We start from the raw sequence: 12,233 nt of genomic DNA on the forward strand, positions 1-12,233 counted from the left end.
CCAGGTTTGTTTTTTTTCCAGGTATGAGTTCTTATAAAACAAACAGCAGTACTCCTTTTTTGTTAGAAGACTAGAAAATGTTATTTTAATTTCCTGAGCTTTGTATATCTTTTGGCCAAAGTTCCATACGTCAGAAAGCAATGTTTTGTCTGAGAGCGCTTAAGCCCTTAAGTAAGAAGTTTTTGTGAAGAGTCTAAAATAGTTGTGAGCTTCTGAAAATGGCGTTTCATGCAAGCCTCTCTTACCCTGTGAGTACCTGCGTTTCCAATTGTGAGTAGCTGTTCTGGACAGCTTTGGCATGGTGTAATTATGTATTTTCCTTTCTTCAGGTTTTGTAAGTTACGACAATCCTGTCTCTGCACAGGCTGCCATTCAGTCAATGAACGGCTTTCAGATTGGCATGAAGCGTCTGAAAGTACAGCTCAAGCGCTCTAAGAATGACAGCAAGCCATACTGAGCGCCCCTCCCCTCCGGGACTGGAGTGAGAAGGATCTTCTGGTAAGTTGGAGAGGAGCGCACTTAGTGATTTGAAGCCCTAAGGCTGTGTTTTTACAGTCCTGGAAGCTGATCCATGCCTTCTGTCTGGCACATCTTCCCCTGAAGATTCGGCTGCAGCCTCTGCTGAGAATCCTGCTTCGGATTGAGGACAAGTTTGTGCTTTTGTTTCCAGTGTTTTACTTTGAAGTTTAGGTGCCATATCGCTGAGGGTTTGTTCCCCCCCCCCCCCCGCCCGCCCCTTATTTGAAGTTTGCTGTGTTTGTAACCAGTGTGTGTTGAGAAGGACCAATGCCAGCTCCTTGGGGGTGGGGAGGGAAGGTTAAAGGGAGCAGCAGAAACTGACACCACACCGCCATGGGGGAGAGGAGAAGGGAAAGCAGAAATAACACAGAACAGCTGATGAAAACAAAGATGGGGAAGGAGAACTGAGTCCATCCAAGTTTGGGTGAACAAAGAACCGACTTCATGTAGCCTTTGTCATGCCCCATCCACTCTTTGAAATTTCCTTAACTGTATGCCATGGTGGGGATTCAGTAAATCCTAAAGCAGGAGGCAGGCTAGAAGGGTGAACACATTAACAAGCCAAAGGAAAACTGCAGTGATTTTTTTTGCTGTATATAAAGTAGTGTTTATATAGCATTGTGAATGTACACAGCACTTTATAAAAATATTAGATAATGTCCCTGCCCAGAAAATTTCACTGTCCATTTACAGTTGAATATTAATGAGATGCAGTGGATTTCTCCATATTTAAAAAAACTTACCCGATGTACTTTATCTAGGTTTTGTAGAAAGTTATAGAGAGAGACAGCTTAGTCTGGATGAATACCTCTGGGGCTGGAAACAAGAAACTTTTGATCCCTGGTAACCTGCAGAATTTTTTTGACAATTTTTGACAATTTTTCTTAACAGTTCATCACATTCCCCATTGCTATGGAATAATGTCCTTTTTGCAGAGTATTACTTTGAATTCATTCTGATAAGCATAATGTAAGTGCTGTTTGTTTCTCTATTAAAATGATTGTTAAATTGAGATACAAAGCCCAGAGTTACCCTAACACAGCTCTTGAGGCTCCTGTTTCATACATGTTCTCATAGGATTTGATTTCTCAGTCTTAACTCTGTTGCAAAGATAACTTCTTGGTTTTTTTTAAAGAAAAAAAAAAGATAAAACAATTTGTGCGGTGATTTGGTCTAGTAATTAGATATTTCTTTATACTGCAGTTTTCCCTTAAGGTGGTGTGTACCAGTGCAAAACAGGCTAACACAGGAGCTGTGAAACCAGAGCAGAGCATTGAGCCATTCAGTCTTATTCTGCCTTTTGGTACTAGCTGTTACCATCTATATTGAAGGAAAATTGAACACACCCCTTCAATGAACACACACTTTTTCTGCACAGTTGTGAAATTGCTAATGCATTGCTAAGGGCCTTTGTGATACACTGTTTCCAGGGGGCTCAAAGGACTTTTGACACTCTGGCCTGAGTTGTTTTAAGAAATCAGAGTAGAGTCCCATTTTATAACCACAAAAATCCACCTCTGTCACAAGAGGATGTTTACAATTTCTGTGTGTCTTTAACAGAAGTTCCATTTACCTCATATTTTCTCCTTTTCCTTGTTTTCTTTGTATTCCTGGTTCGTCATGCTGTTTCCCAGGGCACCGGCTAACACTGCAATCTGGGAACCAGCTGCTAAATAATGTGTGGGTCAGACAAAGGGTTGGGAGCTTCTCTTCTGCTCCAGCAGGAGGAGCACTAAACCCACCAAACCTGAGATCATGTTCAGAATCCGCACCCATGTGTGGTGCTCCGTAGGCAATGTCGGGTGTTCCCAGGGACTGGGTCCCCTGGGATCTCAAACCTCAGAAGTACAAGGCCTGGCCTGAAGCATCCAAGAAGAGCCCTTTCCATTCTTAAATTGAAAATCAGTTGATGCCACTCTGTCTATATTGATGGCAGACAGGTAAATCTATCAGTATTATTCAAATCATTTTGTGGTGGCAAAGATCCAAAGGCCAGATTGCCAAATTTCCCAGTTATGCTGGCATGTGGTACCCTTCAATGTTAATTATTTGAATCTCTCTAGAAACGTAAACATACACTTAAGTGAACCATGTACACTTGAATTCTGCACGATGGGAAAGATGTGTCCTGGTTTTCTGAGAAAAGAGTGTTGGAGTGTGAAGGCCTCCAGGGTGATAATGGGATTTTTTTTTTAATAAATAATATACTTTTCAAAAAAAGAAAAAAAAAAACAAGAAAAAAAACAACCATAGTTGGGAGCAACTGCTCCAAGTGCAACCTGCTGTAACCAAGAATGTTGTTTCTATTTTTATAGAAGTTTTATACTGCTCCAGGGTGGAGAATATTTATTACCTAAATTATTTCACTGGAAAAAAAGGCCAGGGTTTTGTAGAATCCTGAATGTGATTGTTTTACACACATAATGATGTGCATGATTGAAACTACTGATTTTCAGTGGCCTATTTGCAGCCCAACAACTGCTAAATGGGGAAGACGAATGCTGTGAACCAGTGGAGGAGAGCACTGTGCTCTGGGGTCTCTACAGTCACTCTTACCTTCTTTGCACCCTACCCCACTGTACCTTTGTCCTGTTTTTCTTTTAACCTGATGCTCTGGCCTCTTTACTAGTCATTTCAGTTGCCCAAAATTAAGATATTTTAGCTTCTGCATCCTATAGTGTGTGCTCAATACTGTAACTTATGGATCAAGCTTGGCATTGTTGCAAATAGGTGCAACTGCTATTGACTTTAGGAGATTCACCAGTTTACACTGTGGCTTAGTTTGATCAGTGACTCCTCCCAGACAGAATCACCTTAAGACACCTAACTTGGGCTAGCTCTTGTGCCTTACTGGCATAACTATAAGTATTGCCAAAAAGAAAAACAATCTATGCAGGTTAAATTTTTAAATATGTGATCCTCAGAGGGTTTGAATCAATGCAGTTCTGCTCTCTTTGTTAGAGCTGCATCAATTTTCACCAGCTGAAGATGTTGCCCTTTTTGTGTATTTGTTTCAGATTTCCCTTTCTTGGTATATCAATGTATATGTTGCCAAAGTTAATAAATGTATCAAGTTTGTGACTTGGGCAGATTTGTTTCTGGTAACAGAACTGATCAGATAAAGTCAACATTTCTGTTTCTGTTTGGTGCCTGCCGCTGACTCTGGACATTTAGGCTCTTCTTGCCTTCCAGTCTTAAGCCAGTTTTCTTCCTCACTCATTGGCAGGAAAGTCTGGGATTCTGGGGACTTGGGGCTTTTAAATTTTATTTTATTTTTAATTCCTATCATACTCTCATTCAGATGCAAATCAAATCAGTGTCAAATGCTTTATTTCTTGGATAGTAAGATAAGAGTTGGGTGAGTTCCAATAAACTGCAGAAGGATTGGCTTAAGTAGCACATGAACAAAGTATTCTGTATGGTCATAAACCAAAGAATCTGAATTTTCTACAACAAAAGCTAGTAGGACTTCGGATGAAATGGAATTCCATATTACATGTGCCACCAGGAAGCACTTACATATTTTTAGAAATGGCCTACTTCATAGATTTATTTTTTTCTCAGAAGACATTTGATTTTACTAGATATGCTGTAATAAGATGGAAGTGTTATGAATAATTGAAGTCTTAGTCTGATGCTACTTAGTATCAAGTACTATAGTAAACAAAATCATAGATTCTTCAGTCCCCTAGATAATCAACAGTCCAAAATAGGATATCTCTTTGTAGTTTCGGTTTTTTTCTTCCAGAAATACAAAGCTTGCATTATTAGAAAATGCCTTTGATATGTAGTGATTAAATTTTAATCCTAAGCAGAATGAGGACTGGAATTTTTCAAAAGTATCTGAGACAATGATGGTGAATATCTCTTTATATTTTAATGGTGAGGCAGTTTACTAGCTGTGGGCACTACTATCTGGAAAATAGGCACCTCAGAAAATTTCTCACTGGCAAATACATCTATGAGGAAAAAGCTTTTCGTCTGAATACTGAAGGTCACATAGCATGATAGATTCTGCTTGCATGATAGAATTAACTGAAGTGTTTCTTCTTGTTAATGCTTGTGAGTTAGGAAAGAACAGCCAAGCAGAATGAAATTGTTCCTATTTCATTTCAAAATATCTAAAAGCAACTTGGATAAAGCAAATTGCAAATGAAGGTGCAACTATGAACACACAAAATGCTATGAGAGCTTCTTGTTGCAAACGTTTAAACATAAGGATGTTTTACATCCCTGAGCAGACCTACCACAAAATATAAAACACAGAAGGCAGAATTATCACAGTTGTGAGAATAAAACAAGGACAAACGGGAGTAACTTTCCCCAAGTCATTAAGTTCTTATCCAGCATCTCATGGCTCTGCTCTTCTAGGTCTGTCCTTCCTCAAGCTTTAATGAAACCTAGTCTTTCCCCCTCAAAATTGCTGAGTGAAATACTTGAAAAATCTCTATCAAAAAAAACCCAAACAAATCACACAAAGAATTTCTATGGTGCATGCTTAGATGTCACTTGATTTCATGCCTCTTGTTGTTTTCCATGCCTCAGTTCATGATGAATTTGCCTTTCTGGTTTAGGACTGAATCCTTACAGCTATCTGCAAACTATCTAGAGTATTTCTAGAACTATAGAAATAACTGCAAGAGCTGCATTGTACTCTGTTTGCTGGAGTTGGTTTAAACTCCATACTAAGTCTTTTCCCTGAATTGAAAAGTATAAAGAGCAAATTAATCTCAGCGGTTCTAGTAAGTGGAGTGTTGCAGGTCTAGTGGACCGTGCTTCTCGTTGCGTTGCAACTAGAATGCAACACTTGCTGTTTTCAAACATGCTATAAATGCTATAAGATAATATGCAAGTCTCACCTTGCTTTAGTCTCTAACCAGCAGCTTTGAGATGTGCTGAAGAATAAGGCCACAAACAGGAGGTAAAGGGGAGTCGGAGGGAGTGAGGAGGGAGGAAGAAAAAAGGAAAAACTTGCTTCCTCTCTTGCCTACCTCCCACATTCTTCCCAAATTGTTGTTCACAAGCTGAGGGGAGGAAACAAAGGTATTTATATCACTTAATATAAGAATTATTTTATTTATAAACTCTTCAAGAAAGCTTCAGGAAACACATTTTTTTCTGCTCATCAAACTGGCAACAGTGACTGTAGAGCTTCTCAGAGCCCAGAATCCCCTCCTCATGAAGTCAGGGAGCTGGGGGCTGTTTATATAAAAGGCTGGGAAAGGAAAATCCCTGTGCAGGTCTAATGGTATGAAAAGTGCTCAGCTAGGACAAGTCTTAACTTGCAGTCAAGTCTTAAGGAATTCTTCTCTAGTGTGTGGTGTTTTTGGTTCCACTTATTTGTCTTGTATAATCTTTTTTTTTTTTCCCCGCCCTGTTCCAAATGACCCACCGCCAGTTTCATGGGCTCCTAGGGAATGAGAAGGGACTGTAGCTGAAGGAAAGAACATGGATTTCCTGGGCTACCACTGCCTGAGAACTTCCCATGTTAGGATGCAAGAAAAGTCTCAGCCATCAAACCACCTGTGAATCCCTGTGTCCTCTGTCTTGTCTCTCATGGTCTCAGTCTCTGTGGGCAAACGTTAGCCCTGGAGCCATAGTTCTCGGAGTCGTTCTCCTGGGGAGGGAGCTTGCTCTGCTCTTCTCCTAAATAGAGCTAGAGGAGACACTGGGCACAGGGCACGGTGAATGCATGCTAATCGATGTGTCACGAAGCTGTGGAATGCTCCACAGACTGGGTGTTGAGAGGGAAATCCAGGCCTCTGCTTCCATTTGGTTTCTGGCAGTTTGATGTTTACTTGGTGTCCTTCATGTACTTCGACTTTCACTTGTCCATCGTTGGCATGTGCTGCCCTTCCCTGTCAACTCCCTTCCCCAGGAGATCTCATTGTACAGTGCCCATTCTTGTTCTCTCTCTCTGTGTTTGGATGTACTGCTCTGTGTAACTCAGTGGGTCTCCCTCTTTCTGGTTTGTTTTTTTTCTAGATTCCTGCCGTTTGTTCATCGTTGTGCCTAAAGCATGTCGATGTGGCGTTCAAGTACATCGTCCAAATCCTTGTCTCTTCAGCTTCTCTGATGCTTGAACTCTCACCTTTGACCTTGTGTTGACCTTTGATGCTGATGTGTATTTTTATTATGTTTGTTTCTTTCTTTTTTTTTTTTTTGTGCTGCCAAATTGGTTTTGCTAGAAAGACTGCTGAAGGGGAATATTTAAACTTGCATTTGAATATAAAAGAATTTCTATTTTTCTAGACCTTCGTAAGATAACCACTTGATTTTGTGAATCTGATTCTTTGTAATTGTCTTCAGAGCAGCCTTGCTAGCATACCTTGTGGAGTATTTGTATTTCTGTGAACATACAGCCAATCACTTTCTAGGCTTAGTTTTTTCTGTGTGCTTAGTTTTAAAAACACAGTTTTGAAGAAAAAGTCAATTATATGGTGTGACTCAATCTTTCAGGAGACTTCCTAGTCACATTTTGCTGATCTGGTTTCTGTGCTTGAGGAGACAGCATGTGTTTTTATGAGATCAAACTTGTGACTTGACTGGCATCAGCAGAAAACACTTGAACTACATTTTCTTCTGATTGTAGCTACATTTTTGCCCTGGCATTTATTGATTTTTTTTTTAATTATTATTATTATTATTTTTATTTTCCCCCTGCTTCCCTGTGTGATTATCAGTCTGCAGTGAAAATTTGATCAAAGTTGATGTTGTATTTTGTTAAGCCCTAGCATGCTTGGTTTTTTTGTAACTACAATCTCCTCAGCAAAATGTGATGTTTTTGTTTTAATCTTTCAAACTAAGATAGTGCCCAGAAATGTTTTGCATGTTTCCTGCTGTTCTCTTCACACCCTCGTATATATCACCTTCACCTCTCTGTTTTCTATAGTTTGTGCAAAAACTGAGCAATTTAATGGGTTTCAAAGGTATCCTTTAAATTGGTGTTTTTGGTATGACAAATATCTGATCAGAAGCCACCTGAGGGCATCTACCTGTGCACTTAGACTGTCTGCCTGACAGAGCACCTGGACCTTGTTCCATCTCCAGTGCTGGCTGAGGCTCCCAGGGGGCTTGGTTGCACTGTTCCTGTAGTGGAAGTTTTGGTGGAAGGGGATAGCTGGGGAGCAGGAAGGTGGGGGAACTTCACAGTATTTCTGTTTCCAAAGTTATCTGAAGCTAGGGCTCCTTTGAAACACTCTCTATGAGCATTTTGTATAATTCAGGGCACATTTTTGTGAAGTCCAGCCCCAGTTTAATACCATCGGTCAGACCTTGGTGGCAGGATCCTGGAAGGATCTAGGTTAGCTCTTGAAATAGTGTTTGAAATGTCCCAGAGAAAGCATTTGTAAACCTGGTCCTACAACTGCTGGCTCTTTTCCCAAGTGACAAGCACAATACAACAGCCGCTGAAGCTGTTACCTGAACAGGGTACCGTCCCCAGCTCTCTTCTCAAGGGCCTTAGCTGGGGAATCTCTACGGAGATTTTTTAGTTTTTGTTTAGTTTTTAATTGGGTAATGAGCTAAGCAGTTTTTCTGGCTTGCAGGATGAACTAGAACAGGTTACTGCTTTCTGGGTAGCAGGCTTCCCCCTACCCTACGTACCATCTGCACAGGTAGAAACTGGGATGTAGCTTCTAGATGAAGGCACCTGAAGAGTGTGTGCTGTGATGAAGTTTCAGTCAGAAGGAGAAGCAAGCTAGTGCAGGTATCTTAACAGTAGAAAATAATGTGAAATGAAATCCCAGGAGAAGGAGTTTTGCTGAGAAAACAAATCGTGTTTGATTGGGATAATGCAAAGATGCAGAAGGTTTTTTTTTTTCTCTATCCTACTCCTGAGTTGGCTGAGGATACTATATTCTCAGTGGATATTGGCTAGGCTTGTGTAGACAGTCCTTAATCTGCTTGTAAGACAGAACATGTTTGGATATGGTACATATACCTGGGAGTGAAGCGTGAGGCTGGATGAAAAAAGGAGAGAGACTTGTTTATTTGGGAGGTAGGGTTGTGGGCTGGCTGCTGTTAGTCCCACAGTCTGAATGCACAGGGCTGTGTGTCAGTGGGGGGCACTGATACCCTGCAGTGTGTTGGGTAACTGCCAATACGTTTCTGTACATGCGCATTTGGTTCCATAAGGAACTTTGGGGAAACCTGTGGAAAAATATCTGAAGAAAACCAAAATGCCAAACATTGGATGTTTCTTTCCTTTCTTCTTTCCTTTTCTTCCTTTGGTTGTTTTAATTGTTCTGTGGTGGTTTTAATGGATTTGAGACAGTGGAGCAGCAGCTGCCTTTCTGATTTTTGGCTGCTTTTTGTGAATAATTTAAAAAGAAAATTTACATTTTGGAGACAAACCTGTGGGCTTTTTTATTGGTACAAACATTGTATTTAACACTAGGGGTTTTGTACAGTTTTTTGCCTTTTCTACTAGAAAACAATGTAAAGTGATTCACAATGTGACGAGAAAACAAATTGCCACTATGACCAAATGTAGAGTCTGTTCTGCAGTAACGGGATTTAATCAACTCAAAGTCGTGGTTCAGTCGTAGAAATGCTTTTCTTTACCTTGTTTGAGCTGTTCCTTTTTTTTCTTGTTTTGATTTGCAAAACAAAATGTCTTTTTGTGTGAAATTGTGTTGTACTCTGTAGAGAATTACGGATTTTACTTTAATGGTTTAAAAAGCAGAGGAGCACGTGTTGCTTTTCTGATCGCAGAGTTTGTGTAGTGGATTTAAAATGAAAAGATTTGTTACAAGTTTGGAACGAGCGAGTATGTGTTAAAGGAATTTTCTTCCTTTTGTGTGTGTGGTTTTTTTTCTTTTTGTCCCAAAGGGCAACTTAAAGCTGTTTTAATTGCACAGACACACCGACAACAAGTCATTTTGTATATGCCAAGTGTGGTACCTTCCTTTGTTTATTTGCTATTAAACTGTTTGAGAAGAGTCCTTGTGTGTTGTATTTGTGTCTTAAACTTGAGGTTCTTTTTGGGTCCAAGTGTGGGAAGATGAGGAGAGAGATGAGAGAATTATCTTCCAGTTACTTTAGCTGTGAGCCACAAAAATTTTCATGGCCCAATACCACTTGATCTGGATGTACAATATAGCCCTGGATTTTTATCTCTGTGTAGATGAGTTACTTTGAGTAGAAATGGAAAAGCTTTTTGGTTGTTTAGCCTGCATTTTGTATCCTTTGGCAGTCAAGTCCCCTTTAGACGTTAGATAGAGAAAAGCTGAGAATCTTGGATAATGCAAATATGTGATACACTGGGGAGTGAGGTGTAAGCATATCCAGCCTCACAGAATTGCTGCGTAGCCACTTGCCTCTCCGTGCACTGTGCTTCATGGTGTTTCAAGGGCTAAATAACTTGAGCATAACACCAGACTTCAGCTATGTAGGAACAGCACACGTGCGTGGTGGTGTGTGGGATTAGACAGGCACCAGCTCATGCTGCTCCCACGAGCCCGATACCCACCGCTGCCTCCTTACCCCTTCCAGGAACACAGCCAAGCTTGCCGAACCGATCCTGGTTCTGCAGCATGAAGGTATCTGCAGCCCCCAGTGCTCCTGGTCCTGGAAATACTACACAGGGAAACTCCAAATGGGTTGGGATTACTTACTATCTCAGGTTTTGTGATAAGCGAAAGTTACCTGCTTTGCTTTTAGAGCTAAGATACATTAATAATTTGAAATACAATGAGTTGTAAAAAAACAAATACTTTGGTGTAGGCAAAGTATAATTAATTTAGAAAGTTGCCATGAGTTTGACATTAATATTACCTCTCTCAGAAGGAAAGTACCACAATGGCCGTGACTTTGCCACGTTTCTGAAAGCTCCTAAAATTCAGTAATGTTACTCCTTCCTTCTGCTGTCTTGCATCTCGGAGACTGCAAGCATTTTCAGGGCAGCTATGTTTCTCCTCCATGTCCTTTTCCTCTGTTATCTGGCATACTCTGTTTCACCCCATTACTTCCTACATGACTGTAAATCTGAGAGCACTTGCAAGCATCAGGATTCAGTGCAGCATTCCTTTCCCTGGAGTGCACCAATTGCGAAGTGAGGCGCTGAGCCACCTGTTGCAGAGTATGCCAGGATCCCTGCAGTTAATTTGCAGCTGTTGAGAAGGGAGGCCAGAGATATTTCAGTTCAGACATGTCTGAGGTGAAGGATGGAGAGAAACAATTGAATCAGAAAAAGGGTTTGTTTAGGCAGGATGGAAGATTCCTGCTTGTGGAAAAAGTTGGCTGTCCTCATCTTATGCAATCAAAGCTCTGTCAGTTGCATCATACAGAACTGATACTAGATCCCTCGGGGTAGGTGGCTTTTTTATTTTTTTGAAGGTTTTTTCTTTAATTTCAAAGGCTATCGCAAATCGATAGACAATTAAACTACACATAAGAGCCAGTGTATTGATATCTGGAAATAATCAGCATTTCACTTGAGTTGTTATATTTATCAACATCAGTAGGAAATACACAAACCTGTAGATTAAGTCCTGATGTTGAATGTTTAGGGGAATTTTTTTTTCCTGTCACATCCACCTCCACCTTTCACTGCTTGTTTTGACTCCAGTCTCCAATCTTCCTGACTTTACCAGCCATGTTCTGCTGTCTTCATATGGCCAGGAGTCACCGGGGATACATTACGAAGAGCAATGTGGAGGAGGACAAGCAGCTCAGTGTGGTCACTCTGAAGAAGTGACTACGTGATTAGCTACGCTGCGTGTATAGCTCCACTGCGTGACAGGTGAGATTCCCCGATTTGGTGTTTCCATGCACCTTGCAGGCTTACTTATCTGCAGTTCCTGAGAAGAAACTGTGGATCACTTACTGTAGAAGCCGTACCTGAATCTTGCACGAGCCAGAGCTGTCTTGAGCCACAGACTGATGATCACTCTGCCATTACTTTCTCGAAGCAGCACAGGGAGTCAGCGTCTTGGCAGTGTGATCAACAAAATGCAGGACAGATAATTTCCCTCCTGTTAGATGGGTTTTGTCAGACTGCAAGGAATCCTCTTCTCACTTTGCCTATTCTTTGTGGGATATGAGAGCGAACACTGAGGGGAGCAGTGCTTTGGTGAAGTGCTCCAAAAGCATCAGGATGAGTCTGAGTTACAGGCAGGTTACTTGCGGAAGGTTAATTTTGCAAAGTAGTCTGCTCCAGCAAAGAATGATGTGATTTTCGTTCTCCCCATTCTTGAGTCCTGGCTTTATTCTTTTTGTGTAGCAGACTCTAATGGTTGCTGTCCCTGGCCTCTTAACTTCTCCAAGTCCAGAAATCCGATGGCCTCACCATTACTAGTGCTTTCCATGGGGATTGGTCTTCTGCATCTCATGTCCATCCCACCACCCATCTCTAGAGAGACATGTAAGAATTACTGCAGGGAGGAGAGACTTTTTTTTTAATTCTAAATCAGACTTTTATGGAAGTCTAGAAATCTATAAAGTATCTAGATAATAATTTTAACAGTGCTGCTGAAGTGATTGTTGCACATTAACCAGCAGTGCCTCAGCATTACTTTTCAGCCTTCTGTAGATTTTTCCACAGTTTCTACTTCTAAAGTTTGGGAGTACACAGCCTATGCTGAAACATCATCTAGCATGTTACCACTGAAAAACAATGTTAAATTAGTAATGCAAATATCATGGAGTATATAAGCTCCCAAAAGAGAATCAGTCTGATTGTAGCAAGACTTTTCTACCATTTAAATGCTTTT

The 12,233-nt window shown here is 40.8% G+C and overlaps 1 protein-coding gene across 21 annotated transcripts in view; it reads left to right on the forward strand.

Annotated features, from left to right (window-relative positions):
* The window catches only part of CELF1 (CUGBP Elav-like family member 1), a 72,437-nt gene that overhangs the window by 55,690 nt on the left and 4,514 nt on the right, over nucleotides 1-12,233 (forward strand). For 15 of the 21 annotated variants that reach the window (XM_087746061.1, XM_087746064.1, XM_087746065.1 and 12 more), the window contains one exon: nucleotides 330-9,461. In XM_087746061.1, coding sequence (XP_087602187.1) covers nucleotides 330-457 — 128 coding nt within the window. In that variant the 3' untranslated portion in view covers nucleotides 458-9,461. Of the gene's footprint in view, nucleotides 1-329; nucleotides 9,462-11,089; nucleotides 11,264-12,233 lie in introns of those variants that run through there. The other 6 variants (XR_015701906.1, XM_087746053.1, XM_087746049.1 and 3 more) reach the window with 6 other exon arrangements.

Source organism: Nipponia nippon, unplaced genomic scaffold (assembly GCF_047370975.1).
Source record: "Nipponia nippon isolate SJK-2023a ecotype South Korea unplaced genomic scaffold, ASM4737097v1 scaffold_10, whole genome shotgun sequence".
In the NCBI taxonomy this organism is placed as follows: Eukaryota; Metazoa; Chordata; class Aves; order Pelecaniformes; family Threskiornithidae; genus Nipponia; species Nipponia nippon.